A 14229-nucleotide genomic window follows, 5' to 3' on the forward strand; every position below is an offset into this window, starting at 1 on the left:
TGCCCAGCGCAGAGAACACTAGCTGCATGTAGCTACTTAAATTACTTAAAATTAAATAGAATTTAAAATTCAATTCCTCAGAAGTATTTTTAGAAAAACTATGAGCGCTCATGAAACTGTTTTGTGAGACATAACTAATGTTATCCAACTTTACTCCCAGATCTAGGGTCACAGGACTGATTTCAATTGCTGACTTTTCCATTGACTTCAGAGCGAGTCATTCCTTATCGTGGTATCTCTAATTTTTTCATCCACAAGCCCAGTGTGAAAATACTTTCCTCTGAACTTAGCAGTAACGAGGTAATATTTGTGCTCGGCATTGTCACTCAAATAGAAAGTGGTACTAAATCATGTGCCCACTCTCTGAATGGCCTCCTTCAATCCTGTATTTTTAGTATCGTTTTTGGATGGGTTTTAAACATTCTCACATATAATTAAGCATGAGTGTAGATTAGTTTATGTAACGGTACTACATATGACAAGGTGGCAAAATTGCTGAACATCACTATGGTCACCTTCAAAGTACTTCCCTTGGCCAGCACCAAGCCCACCCTTCAAAGCACTTGTTCTAGCGTGAGTCCATGAACTCAATTATTTGACCTCATTATTACTTTCACTTAAAATGTTTCAGGTATTTCCTTTGTATTCCCACGCACCTGCTCAGTACCCAGCACACAGAGCACTAGCTATGTGTGGCTATTAGATCACTTAAATCTAAATAGAATTTAAAATTCAACTCTCAGCAGTGCTGGCCACATTGCAAGTGCTCAGCAGCCGCAGTGGCTGATGGCACTGAATCAGACAGCATGGGTAGACGGCATCTCCATCGTGGGTACAAGTCATATTCCACGAGGCTGCTGGCATCTCACTACTACAACACATCCAGTGGTGCCTACATATAGCAAGTGCTGAGTGTTTGTTGAATGAATAAAAAATGATCAGTTCTAATTTGTCATGATAATCTTAATGACTGTAAAACGGAAGACAGAATCTGCTCCAGCCCAAACCTATGTTTTGACACAATTAGATTAGCTGGGGTCGTTCCTCACTTCTGCCAACACCCAGCTTTGTTTTCAAGGAACATATCACAAATTTTGGATCATACCTTCACTGTATTTATCTCTTGATTTCATTGTAGCCAAATCGGTTATATTTGTTTCTCCAAATGAATTATCTAAATATTTTACTCAAAATGGGAATTTGCATTTTGATAGATGATGTGTTAAATTTTCCAGGAAATTGTTTCCCCCCAATGGGTTAGTATCAAATTCTAGACAAATTTACTTCTGAGAAAAGACATAACTCCCCTTTTTAAGTCTTCTTTAAAAGGCAAGGATATAAAGCACATATCCCAGGATATCATGAGTCAACGAAGAAACTGGAAACTTCCAGGGCAAAATCTTACTCCCACAATGAATTCTGCAAGGAAACGTGAGTTGAAACTGATCCAGCTATTTGTAGGATTACAATAAATACACTTTTGCCCTCAGCGCCACAATTTACAGCCAGGGTGCATGGAACAGGGATGCAGAGAGGTGGTGGGGAGAGTCTGAGCAGCCTCTTCACTCCAGAGCCGTTTTCTCTCCAAACAAGGATTCTGTACTACACAGATCCTCCTAAGTGGCAATCACCTTCCCCCTAAGCAAAAGTTCCTTTCTCCTGTCTTCTCTGCAAACAATACCTAAGTTTGAAAGTTCTTTCCAGGATAGCAAATGAATTTACTCTATTTAACCGAATAAACTGAAGAACATGCTAGATGAAAGGTGGGTTCCTAAGGTTGAGCATTTTCTGCAGTAGGCCTTTCTGTTAAAACAAACCCCCACATTTCCCGTGCAGAATCCTTTATAAATGTTTTAATGATCATAATTACATTGAGACAGTCTCCCACAAAAAACGACTTTTTGATTTGCTCAACAGAAAAAGTACTCCACAGCTGTGTTCAGGGAGAAACAAAACCGGAAAATGATTTTTCACTGAGTTAGACTTGTACGGATTCACCTGAAGTTAAGGCTAATGTATATCTCCTTCATTATGTGTTTGATTTGCTCTAATTCAAAATGTAAATAACTTAAAAGGTGAATCGCTGAATGGAATTTCAGTCCTCCAGGAAAATAAAAGGTAGCCCGCCTGGCTGACTCCAGGGAGGACTCCTCAGGGCCACCCCCACTTCCCCGACAGTCTGGTCTCTTTACTGCCATGGGCAATTGAACTAAAGGACAATGGCTGCCAAACCCTGCCGGGCCATCAGTGTCCCAGTCCTAAGTGGAAACAGCTCTTCAATCTACTCCCGGTCCATATTCATTTCATCAAAATTGTGAAACAAATTCAGAAAAGGTGTAGGTGGTTTTTGCCCTATGTGTGCCCTAAAACTTGGAAACCGGATCCACTTTTTTTAACTACGTAATGAGAACTCTGAGCCCTTCGTATTGTTTCTTCCTTGGGGTAGTTGGAGTTTTCAGTTCCTGCCTTTTCCTCTGCAGCCTTTGAGGAAAAAAGCCCGGGCTACTACGTTTGTTCTCCGCGCCCCGGCCCCGTCCTTTACCTCCAATTCCTTCCCCGTACCCGCGGCCGACTGCCTGCAGACTCAGGGAACCCAAGTTCAAAACGCCGGCCAGCCGCGATCCCCCCGCCCCCGGAACAGCGCCCCTCCCAGGCAGGGGCAGGAAGCGGCCGCCGCGCCCCGTCTTGCTTCCCTGCCTTCGCGCCAGAACAATGGCTTTCTGCCCGGAAAACGAAGCTGGGAGGGAGACCATGCACGCCCCCGGGACCAAGCCGGACTCAGTGGGCGACCTCGGGTCCGAAGCCGCTGGGCGCCTCCTCCCCTCTACGCCGCGTCCCACCAGTACCCCGGATCCGCTTCCCCAGCCCCGGAGAGCGCGGAACCGCGGCCGGCGCGACGCCCAGCCCGCCACGGACAATGCGCGCCCCGCCCCGCGCCCGCCCCCGCGCGCTGATTGGCCCACTCCGGGTTTGGGCCGCTCGCGGGGGCGGGCGGCGGGCTCAGGCGCGGGCGCGGGGCGGCGGTGCGCGTGCGCAGGGCGGGCCGGGCCTGACGGGGGCGGTGCTTTGTGAGCGGCCGCGGGGCGCGGGGCGGTGCGGGCGGGCGGCGGGGCCGCGGGCGGGTTGGCTTTGCGGCAGCATGGAGGAGCTGAGCAGCGTGGGCGAGCAAGTCTTCGCCGCTGAGTGCATCCTGAGCAAGCGGCTCCGCAAGGTGCGTGCGGCCCGGCCCGTCACCCCTCCCGCCCGCCGCCCGCCGCCCGCCCCCAGCTCACCCGCCCCTTCTCTCCGCAGGGCAAGCTGGAGTACCTGGTCAAGTGGCGCGGCTGGTCCTCCAAGTGAGTCCCCCACAGCGGCGCCCGCCTTCCCGCGCGTCTCACCTCGCCAGGGGGGTAGGGGAGGGACCCTCGGCCGCGCTGTAGAGGGGCCTGAGGACGTCTGCGAGCAGGGCGCAAAGTTCACGGGGTCCTCGCGGGCTACTCCGGCTCGTTGGGGGCGCCCAGACCCGAACTGCCCTTTGTTTACAAGCCCGCGGGGTGCGAGGCCTGGCGGCCTCCCGCGCGGGAAGCCCCCTCCGGCCGCGCGCCCCGCCCGCGCCCATTTGTTGCATGCGCCCCCCTCCCGGGCACACCCCTCCCCAGCTCGGCCGAGTGGGAAGCGCGGGATGTGCGCCCCCCTCTTGTCTGTGTTTTCCCCGCTGTAACCTGAGCTTTCTGCCGATGGATGTAGGGTTTCTTTTTCTTTCTTTCTTTTAATGGGAGGGAAAGGATTTAGCATCCCCAGAGGGGCTCTCTTCACAGCTGCTCCCGTAGCCCCGTCCCCCTTCCCCCTTCTTCACGGACCCCAACTCTTCTTTCTTGGCGCCCCCTCCCGTGCCGGCCCGCGCTTGCCTGGGCCCAGCCACATTGTTCTGAGCCTTGGGCTGTGCGCCTGTGCCCCTCCCTGCCTTCTAGACCTGCCTTTCCTTCCCTCCCTGGCTCCGGGCCAGGGTTTGGGGGATTCCCTCTCAGCAACTTTGAGTTTTGTTGGGATTTGGTTTTCTCCCTGGTGGAGACAGTGAGAGTCCTCTTGTGGCTGTGTTTTAATTGGGGGGCTGACGTAGAAGTGTCTCTTTGGGTTTGAGGTGAGAGTGCTGGCTTCAAGGTCCCCAGCCTCCAGAACCTGGGTTTGCTCCTTTGAGGACTGCCACAGGACCCGGGGAGCAGGTCACTGCCTGGTGTTTGATGTCACCCTCCTCTTTGCTCTTCCAGACATAACAGCTGGGAGCCAGAAGAGAATATCCTGGACCCAAGGCTGCTCCTGGCCTTCCAGAAGAAGTGAGAGTTAACTGCCATGGGAAGGGGGGTGGGAGGGCAGTAGTTGGTTGCACCAGGATTGGGGCTGTGGTCTGAGTCTATACCAAGACTCGCCCCAGGGCCTCTAATGCCATCTCTGTGGCTGTTCCACTCACACCTTCTCCCAGCCAGCACACAGCACTGAAGTGGGTCACGCCACCCCGGGCCACACCTATTACTGAAGAAACCCTGAGTAAGTGCTGCTTATAGCCAGACTTGCAAAAACGAACCTGTTTGGTTCATTTCATGTAAGGATCCTGGCTTCTCAAGGCCTTTACTGTTGAGTAATTTGCAGACAGCGCTAATAAAAACCAGGATAGCAGGTTTGCCATAACAGTACAGCACTGTCCTTCTGGCCCTGTGTGAGTGTACCACTGGGTAAGAGAAGGCTCAGAGAGGGGGCTGGAACACACAGCACAAGGTGATGCCTGCTGCAGTGTCTCTTTATCGAGAACAACATTTTTATTTTGTTCTGGACTACAAAACAGTACCGAGGGAGCCCAAGGGGCCCTGTTGCCAGTGTTGAGCCAGTTGCTTCTGTAATTTTAGATGTCATTTCTATTTTTAGGTAGGAGACTTGACTTAAGAGATAGGCCTCCTTGAGATGGTGAAGGGAGAAGGTGGGAGGGAAGCCTCTGCAGCCCCAGCACACCCTTCTGGAAACATGGCAAGGTGGCCGTAGTGGCTCTGACACCTCCCCCTTGCTGCAGCCTGCCCTGTTGATAGAGACAGATGAATTGGTTGCTCAAATCTTTCCCAGCTGGGGTCAGACTGGCAAGCTTGTTCTCTGGAAGCTGAAGCTGTGTTCACTTTTTTCCACTGTAGTAGGACATTTTGGCTCTTCCTAGAGGAGCCATGACAGTGGAGGAAAATAATGATAAGTTTTTAGTGAGATGAGAAAAGGTGTGACAAGCGTGCTCTAGTTTAAATACCTTCGGGAAATCTCAGCAGCAACCTCTTCTCTTTGATTCCTGACTGGGGCCTGTCAGCCTTGGGGATAGAGGTGATGGCATTACCCACTTCAGGAGCTGGTCCACTGCTGTCCCTCTAAGATAGTGCCCTGAATGCTGAGAGAGGGCCCGTCCCTCTCTCCCGTTGTGTAGCAGACAGGAGCAGAAATACCAGACATACAAGAGTTCGAAAACCAGGGGTGGTCTGGATTACATCATGGAAGAAAAAAACCCAAGAAGGTGACGTCCCACGTTCTCTAGGGCACTAGGGACAGGCAGTTACTTGCTTGGTATTGGGAAGGGCACGCCACAGGCTCACAGCGTCCAGTGCCCAGCCTAATGTTTCTGCAGAGGGAGACCCACAAGATGAGATTCCTCATTGTCCTTTTAGGATGTTGTAAAGTCGAGGGCTAATGCTTTGACACTTGAGCTTTGCCTGATTATTGAGCTTCACCTTCAGGCCCCAATGAGATGATGTTTGACCATTTTAATTACCAGGGCCCCATCATGGGGATAGCCTGGTATGTTGGCGTTCCCTGAGGGCTTCATCCTAGGCAGGGGGACTGCTTTGGGGGATCACAGGGGACGTAGGTCTGGAGCCCTGGCCACTTCAGAATTGTGTGCTCTGTCAAGACCAGAATTCAGGACTAGAGAGGTATCCGTGCACGGCAGCGGGCTCTGGGAAGGCTGTAGGGCAGAGGTGGCCCCAGGGCTAACTCTTGGTGCTGAGGTCACCAATGAGAGGTGAGGGCAGATGCCTGGGTTGTGGGTATCTCCTCTTGAAGGCGCAGAGGTTGGGCCCCATGACCACAAAAGCTGCTTCCAACTGGGATATGCTGGAGTATCCACAGAACATCCTACCTTCAGAGAGCTGCCTCATGGGGGTGGTCAAAGAAAACTGGGGAGCTGTTCATCTCCAGCTTTGCTTTCATATCTTTGGCTTGTCTTTATCTAAATTCAAGTGAAGTGGGATAGTTGGAAAAATAATGCCAACCCTTACTGCCAAGAATGGAGTCCAGACCTCTGCTATGGGTGCCCCCCTGCAGACAGGGGTGCTGCCTGGCTCCAAGCGGTAGCAGGGGGTGTGCGCAGGGTTTCTCCTTCCCTAACTGGGATGTGCCTTCAGGGAACACGAGAAGGAGGTGCAGAACCGGAAGAGAGGCAAGAGACCAAGAGGCCGGCCAAGGAAGCTCACGGCGATGTCCTCCTGTAGCCGGAGCTCCAAGCTCAAGGTGGGTAGCAATGCCTTCCTTGCTGGGCTGGGCAGCAGGCAGGAGAGGGAAGGTGTGAGGGCCCTTGGGAAGAAGGAGAGGCACTTCAGCAGTGGAGACAGGACCCTCCCCCCTCCCCGCCCCTTTCTTGAGGCCTCCTCCTGCCCTCTGAGTGGCTCCAGCCAGCTACACAAGCTAGCTGTTCCCCACCCCATCGCTGGCCTTGGGCCCCTGGGAGGTGGCTTCCTGCTTCAGTTGACTCCATTCTGTATACTTCTTCCTACTGGGTAACAGGGTCACACTGGGGCTGCTGACTGCACACCCCATTGGGGAACAAAGAACAAGAAGCATGCATACAGTAGGTGCTCATAGGTTGGAGATGGGAGCCATCCATCAGGCCCAGTATACTGGGCCCTTTGTGTGCGCCTTAGTATACCATAGCCAGGGACACCTGCTGGTGCCTTCTTGGGTATCCTGTCGCCCCTTCCCTACTACTCGATGGGGTTTATGGGGGCTTCTTCATAAATCCCAGGGTCCTGAGCATTGCTCCCTTTCCCCTGGGTTTGGTTGGCCAGGATGGGGAAGGAGAGCCTGGCCTCAGTGTGTCTTTGATTTCTTCCTTAGGGTCACTACCCCCTCGCCCTGTCCTCCTGACATACTGTGGCCACAAGCTCAGTCACTTAAACCCTACCCCCACCCCTTAGAGTCTTGTTAGCTAGTCTACACTGGCTTCCCCTCATGTTTAGAATCTTCTTTCAGGGGTGGCGCCTGTGGCTCAGTGAGTAGGGCACCAGCCCCATATACCGAGGGTGGCGGGTTTAAACCCAGCCCCGGCCAAACTGCAACAAATAAATAGCCGGGCGTTTTGGCGGGCGCCTGTTGTCCCAGCTGTTCTGAAGGCTGAGGCAAAAGAATCGCCTAAGCCCAAGAGCTGGAGGTTGCTGTGAGTCCTGTGACGTCATGGCACTCTACTGAGGGCCATAAAATAACACTCTGTCTCTATGAAAAAAAAAAAAAAAAAGAATCTTCTTTCAGGCAGGGTGGTGGGACCTGCAGAAGTTGTGCTGGTTGTAAGAAGGATCTTGGGAAGGTGGTACGCTTTTGGGGTATGGGGGTGCCTTCCAGGGAAGCCTTGAGGCTTTCTGGTTGCTTCCCTTCTAGTTGGGAGGGCTGTGCAGTGGGGGACTGGGTATGAAGTCTGTCTCCCTAAGGCATAGTACCTGTTAAAATTCCTTTTTAATTATTTCACCCAGCCTGGTGTACAGTGGTTTGATCCTAGCTCATAGCAGCCTTGAAACTCCTTGGCTCAAGCAATCCTCCTGCCTTAGCTTCTTAAATGGCTGGAACTACAGGCAGGTCACCACACCCAGCTAATTTTTAATTTCTTGTAGAGGTGGGGTGTCTCCATGTTGCACAGACTGGCCTGAAATGCCTCATGAGACCCTCCCATCTCAGCTTCCCAAAGTGCTGGGATCACAGGCAGGAGCCACCGCACCTAGCCCTATCTACCTGCATTTTATGGAGCCTTATTATTATTTTTTTCTTTTATTTCTTTTTTTGTCTTTAATCTCCACAGAGTGGAGGCTAGTTCTCCCTGGGGAGAACAACTATAAGGACTGTTCTGGAACAACATGGTAGGAAATTGCTCCTTTCTGTCTCCCTCTCTAGTCTGAAAACTGTGGGAGGTGCTGACCACAAGGTGCCTGGAGCCCCTTAGGGACAGCATGGTGCTCTGGAGCTTGGGGCCAGGCAGTGGAAGTGTGACGCCTTCTCCTTTGCCTTTTCAGGAGCCCGATGCTCCCTCCAAGTCCAAATCCAGCAGTTCTTCCTCTTCTTCCACATCTTCCTCCTCTTCCTCAGATGAAGAGGATGACAGTGACTTAGACACCAAGAGGAGCCCTCGAGGCCGCGAAACCCACCCAGTGCCTCAGAAGAAGGCCCAGATCCTGGTGGCCAAGCCTGAGCTGAAGGATCCCATCCGTAAGAAGCGAGGACGCAAGCCCCTTCCCCCAGAGCAGAAGGCGGCCCGGAGACCCATGAGCCTGGCCAAGGTGCTGAAAACTGCCCGGAAAGATCTGGGGGCCCCGGCCAGCAAGCTACCCTCTCCACTCAGTGCCCCCGTGGCAGGCCTGGCAGCTCTGAAGGCCCACGCCAAAGAGGCCTGTGGTGGCCCCAGCACCATGGCCACCCCAGAGAACCTGGCCAGCCTGATGAAGGGCGTGGCCAGCAGCCCCAGCCGTGGTGGCATCAGCTGGCAGAGCTCCATCGTGCACTACATGAACAGGATGGGCCAGGGCTCTGCCCAGGCTGCCAGCCGGTTGGCTCTCAAGGCCCAGACTACCAACAAATGTGGCCTTGGGCTGGACCTAAAGGTGAGGACACAGAAAGGAGATCTGGGGCTGAGCCCCCCAGGAAGCAAAGTCCCAAAGGCTCCCAGCAGTGGGGCTGCAGAGCAAAAAGGGGGGAGCACAGGGGGACCCCCACATGCCCACAGCGGTAGCAGGATCCCTGCTGGGTGCCCGGGCCCTCAGCTACTACCCACCCAGGAGCTGAGCCTCCAGGTCTTGGACTTACAGAGCGTCAAGAATGGCATGCCTGGGGTAGGCCTGCTCGCCCGCCACACCTCGACCACCAAGGGTGTCCCCACCACCAACTCAGCTGCTGGGAAGGGCTCCGGGGGCAGCTCCACTGGGGGCAGTGGGACCAGCATGTCCACCGACACAAGCAAAAGTGAGAAGCCGGCCCCTAGGGTGGCAGCTCTGCCCACCCCTGCAGGCAAGAGGGACTGTGTTAAGGGTGGTGCTACCACCCGTGTGCAGGACAGTCGAACAGCCCCAGGAGACATCCGCAAGGCAGCAGTGCTGCCTGAGATGAGCGCCGGCGAGGACAGCAGCAGCTCCGACTCAGACCCTGACTTGGTGTCGCCACCCAGCACTGGGCAGAACCTGTCGGTGTCCGTCCAGACCAGCCAGGACTGGAAGCCCACTCGCAGCCTCATTGAGCACGTCTTTGTGACTGATGTCACTGCCAACCTCATCACTGTCACGGTGAAGGAGTCCCCCACCAGTGTGGGCTTCTTCAACCTGAGACATTACTGAAGGCCCTGCCGCCAGCTGCCTGGGTCTTACCTGCCTCCGCCTCTGAACTGAAACGAAGCCCAAATCCTCTGGAGGGGCTGGGTCGGGGAAGAGGGGTGTGTGAGCTCCTCTCCAGGCAGATGTGGAAGGGGCTTCTCCCCAGTGCCCGCCCTGTCCTGGGTCTTGGGCAGGGACCTGTGTCTTTGCCTTGGTGGGGTTGGAGTCCCCACACTCCTACCTCTTGGCTGCCGCCTCACTCTCCTGGCTCTCCTCAGGCACCTGTGGCTCCAGCCGTCTTGGAAGAGCAGGTTCCCTGAGTGCAGCCACCCTCCCCACCTGGTGGTTGGTGGCAGCTTTGCTCTGCTCTCTTTGCTATGGCGCCTTCTCCCAATCCAGCTTGATTTCTCCCCCAGGGTGGGGAGAGAAAGTGTATTGAAGGAAGTCAAACCCCCAGGACTACTCCAACGAGGGGCCCACCAGTGTCCCCTCTGCCTGGAGCAATTTTAGGAGACAGGGTGGGGTGCAGCTGGTACAGGCATGGCTGTTTGGAGCTCCCCTTTCCCAGCAGTGCCTGAGCCGCCAAGGGGTATGGGTCCTACCCCACAGCAGGGGGGCCAGCTGGGGCCTTCATGTCTAATACAAGGTGTTGGTAGCAGCAGTTGGGCAGGGTGGGGTCAGGTGCTGGAAGGGGTGGCTTTGCAGCCATCACACCCTAATTCAGAATAACATGCAGTCCCGGAGTAGACCTGAAAGCCCGATGGGGTAGAGGGCTGGTCCCACCGCCCAATCTCATATGAAGAGCCTCCAAGTTAGGTCTGGGGGCAGGATGTGTCACTGCCCTCCTTCCTGCTGGCCTGTGACCCTGGTCTCCTTCCAAACCAGCCACAGCCCTCTTACCAGGGCCCCTCAGTTCTGAGGGATTGAAAGTCAAGGGACTGAGGTGTGTCCAGAAAGAAGCTGGAAATAGTGTGCAGGCCAGCAGAAGGGTCTGAGTCAGGCCCTGGGCGGGAAAGCCTTTCTACTCCCTGGAATTTGTCTTCTGGTAATAAAGGCCCAGCTTAGTCCTAATCACAGCCACATACTGCCCTAGGGGCCACTGAGGGCAGAAGTGCAGGCACTGGCTGCAGGTGGATGTGCTCTGCTGTCCGGCTCCTGGCTGCTTGCAGGTGTTTACCATAGTTGCCTCCCATGACAGCTTCCCCTTGCTTTCCCCACACAGGGCCCTGTCCAGATGGACTGACCACTTTCCCTGACAATCCCCATACACACACCTTCAGGGGTTTTGTCCCTTCTAAGCTGAGAAGCAACGTCACTTTGGGAGGCAGGATCAAGTCAGAGCAGCCCACCTGGCAGAGGATCCCAATAAGCCAAAGCCTGCCAGCCTGGACCTCTAAGCCTGTCCCCTACCCTGTGGACAGCTGTGTCTTGGAACTGCAGTGTATGATTTCTTACAACACCATGATTTTTGTTCTGAGACACCAGCATAGGACAGGGACAGACCAGCAGTAGCAGCAGGCAGTCTGGTTACTGGGTATCTGATGCCAAAAAGAAAACTCAAGGAATATGGGCCTGTTTCTGTTCTTGGTTAAAGTCAGCTGCCAGGTACAGGGCTTCACTCCAGACATGACAGGGAAGAACTGCGGTCCTCAGACCAGGGGCAGGCCTGCCAGGCTGCAAGCCCCCTATACCTCACTCCATGCCAAATAGGAAGAGGTAGCGTTTGTGTAGCCAAATTGATCACAACAGTGTGCCTTTGGGGAGGGACCTGCGTCCTTGGCTGTTAAGATAGGCATGGTGCTCACCTCTGCAGACAGCAAGGCTGGAACTGGAAGTGGGCAGTGAGGGGAAGCATTGTCCCTGCACAGCCTGGGGAGAATGGATCCCAGCATGCTAGGGCGCCTTGCAGAGAAGCCAATAGCCTCTTTGCTGCCAGACAGTATGCTTAGAGTTCCAAAGCCAGGCTGGCAGCTGCCTCTTGGCACACCCTCAGGAGTAACCCCAGGGTCCCAGGGGCTGTTGAAGGAATGGGGGTGTCTGTCCCTGGGAGCCTGGGATAACTGACTGGGCCCCAGCAGCCAGGTCTCTCCAAACCCTGATTTGGTGCCTTTCTAATTGCCAGCTACTTCAATCCCAAAGTTTGAACCTGCAAACACCTTTACTCCCAGCCACTTTGCCTTGCTGTGTTGTGTCTTTTCCTGGTGCTTGGGAGCCCCTGTGGTTCACATTGCGGGGTGTGTGTGTATAGACACAAGCATCCCCGTTGCCATGGCACCGGATGCTCGGAGTCAGTTGTCTTATGTTTACCAATAAATAAAATTAGTACTTTTAATATTTTATTTGCTGCTATTTATGTGTGTAGCTAGGCATCTACCGCATCTGGCTTAAGATTCATTGTTTCTTTATCCCCATGGGTCTCGTGAACTGTCGCTGTATACATACTGGATGGGTGTGTGAACTTCTGTCTTGTTTGCTTCTGTATCATATAGGAAGTGGCCGGTTTGTTGTATTTTTATATGTATTTTTTCATACCAAAAAGAGTGTTCTTTATTTTTGGTTATACTCAGAATTTGGCTAGAGAGGGTTCTGGGCCACGAGGGGAAGACTAGAGGTTGAACCAATGCCAATCGTTGGCTTGATTTGTTTTTTAATTTAAAAAAATCATGTATACCACTTCTAATTGCTTTAAGCTATGGTGGTTAGTTTGCTTTCTTCAGAGAACAAAAGTGGATATGTTATTTCTCTGGGTAAAAAAGATCTTTGCTGAAATAGGCCAGCCCCCGTATTTAGTTGGGACCAACCCCTTCAAAGAAATACTTCCCCCAAGGAGCCCAGGAGACTTTAGGGGAAGAGATTGGAGGTGGGAGAGGTAGTACCTAGATAAGCAGATATTTACTCAAGTGCATTTCATGATTCTGTGGGTTTTCTAGCAGTTTTTAAAAACTAACACTAGCATAGGTTGCAGATTTAGACTGGTGTTAATTTATTTTGTGGGGGAGAGACATTAGCAAATGGTGTCAGAAGATTTTTGTCTTTTTGTTACCTCTTAGTATATCAATAAATTTTTCAGAAAACTTTCTGGCCTGGTGTACATTGTGAGTGGTGCCTGGAAACGCAAGACTACTTTCCCTTGAGGCAAAATAGTCCTCTGGACATGAACTGGATAGTTGTGGCATGGAAAAATCAAATTTGGGGAAGGCTTAGCCACTTTGATAGGATGCAGAAAAAGACATTTTTCAGAGCAAGGAAAGGGAGTCCCTACACCAATGGTTTACAGCTGAGGACAGTTGGGCATGCTGGGACACATGTGACAGTGTCTGGAGATAAGTTGTCACAAGGGGAGGTGAATTAGCATCTAATGGGTAGGGACCAGGGATAGTGCTAAACACAGAACGGTGGCAATACTGCAAAGTTTGAGAAACTGGTTTAATGGGGGAAGAAAGAAAAAGCACAAATAATGGGCAGGGTGAGGAGGCATCTAACTGGCATCTAGTGGGCGGGGGTGGGGGGTGTCAGGGATGCTGCCATACACAACACTCCAGGTACCTCAGTTCCAGAAGTGTAAAGAGAAGCCAAAATTCCACACCCACAGCACCCCAAGGTCCAGTGTCAGAAGCTGCTCTAGTTGAGTCTGCTGCACGTGGTGGTACTTTAAAAGGAGACAGCTAGGCCAGGCACAGTGACTCACGCCTGTAATCCCAGCACTCTGGGAGGCCAAGGTAGACAGATCTCTTGAGCTCAGAAGTTGGAGACCAGCCTGAGCAAGTGCAAGGCCCCATCTTTACTAAAAATAGAAAAAGTAGTCCAGCCTGTGTCTTGTCACCTGCAGACCCAGCTACTCATGAGGCTTGAGACAGGAAGATCACTTGAGCCCAAGAGTTTGAGGTTGCTGTGAGCTCTGATGATGCCACAGCACCGTACCCAAGGCAACAGAGTGAGACTCTGTCTCAAAAAAATAAATGAAAACATAAATATAAAAAGACACAGCCATAAAACTCCTGGGAAGGTATTATGCCCTGCAATCAGCTTTGAGTCAGTGGCACTGCTGTGCTGACCCTGGACTCCTGATAAAGAGACGATTTCCTTATTTTCCACATATAACCTTCCTGCTCCTTTAAGTTTTCCTCTGTACTGGGCATGAATTTATTCATAAATTTCAGCCTGGGGAGAATGGAGATTCCTTTGAAGTGAAGAGAGAAGTTGAACCTAGATGTTGGGGCCACTGGTTGGTTGTAGGGTAGTTGGGGATGAAGGCCTGAATGTTTTAGGAGAAGAGGAAGCTCCCACTACAAATAGAAATGTAACCCCCAGCTCCACCCAGCTCCAGAAAGGCCCGGGAATTCGGTTCTTGCAGAGAAGATTGCTGGTGGGGTGCGCGCGCGCGCACACTCGGCCTTTAGTCCCTCTGGCTATTTTGTTTTGAAGAAGGCGTGCAGGGGCGACCCGGCTCCAGAAGGGGGGTGGGGACCGCCAGGAAGGAGAGCAGGATCTGGCTTTGCCGGGATGGAGAGCCCATTTCTAGTGGGACTCGGCCAGACAGATGCAGGCCCTGGCCCACACCGCCTTTGTTAGTTTCTACCCTGCTGATCTGATCCGGCCGGACTGGTCCAAGGGCCCGCCCCGCGCTGCGGCCACCAGCCCGAGGGTGCCTGGAGCGATCGGG

At 53.0% G+C, this 14229-nt stretch overlaps 1 protein-coding gene across 2 annotated transcripts; it reads left to right on the top strand.

Moving 5' to 3' along the window:
* Positions 1 to 3071: 3071 nt before the first annotated feature.
* CBX2 (chromobox 2) lies at positions 3072 to 12610 on the top strand. Of its 2 annotated transcripts, XM_053570608.1 has the most exons (5): positions 3072 to 3211; positions 3292 to 3335; positions 4248 to 4313; positions 6408 to 6513; positions 8280 to 12610. In XM_053570608.1, exons 1-5 carry the CDS (start codon positions 3140 to 3142, stop codon positions 9588 to 9590), a joined length of 1599 nt encoding a protein of 532 aa, XP_053426583.1. In that variant the 5' UTR covers positions 3072 to 3139; the 3' UTR covers positions 9591 to 12610. The 2 variants fall into 2 exon arrangements, with proteins under 2 accessions (XP_053426583.1, XP_053426584.1); XM_053570609.1 differs by lacking the exons at positions 3072 to 3211; positions 3292 to 3335; positions 4248 to 4313 and adding an exon at positions 8069 to 8126 and having other exon boundaries at positions 6446 to 6513.
* The last annotated feature ends 1619 nt before the right edge of the window (positions 12611 to 14229 follow it).

The sequence above is a fragment of the Nycticebus coucang genome, chromosome 18, assembly GCF_027406575.1.
Source record: "Nycticebus coucang isolate mNycCou1 chromosome 18, mNycCou1.pri, whole genome shotgun sequence".
NCBI lineage: Eukaryota > Metazoa > Chordata > Mammalia > Primates > Lorisidae > Nycticebus > Nycticebus coucang.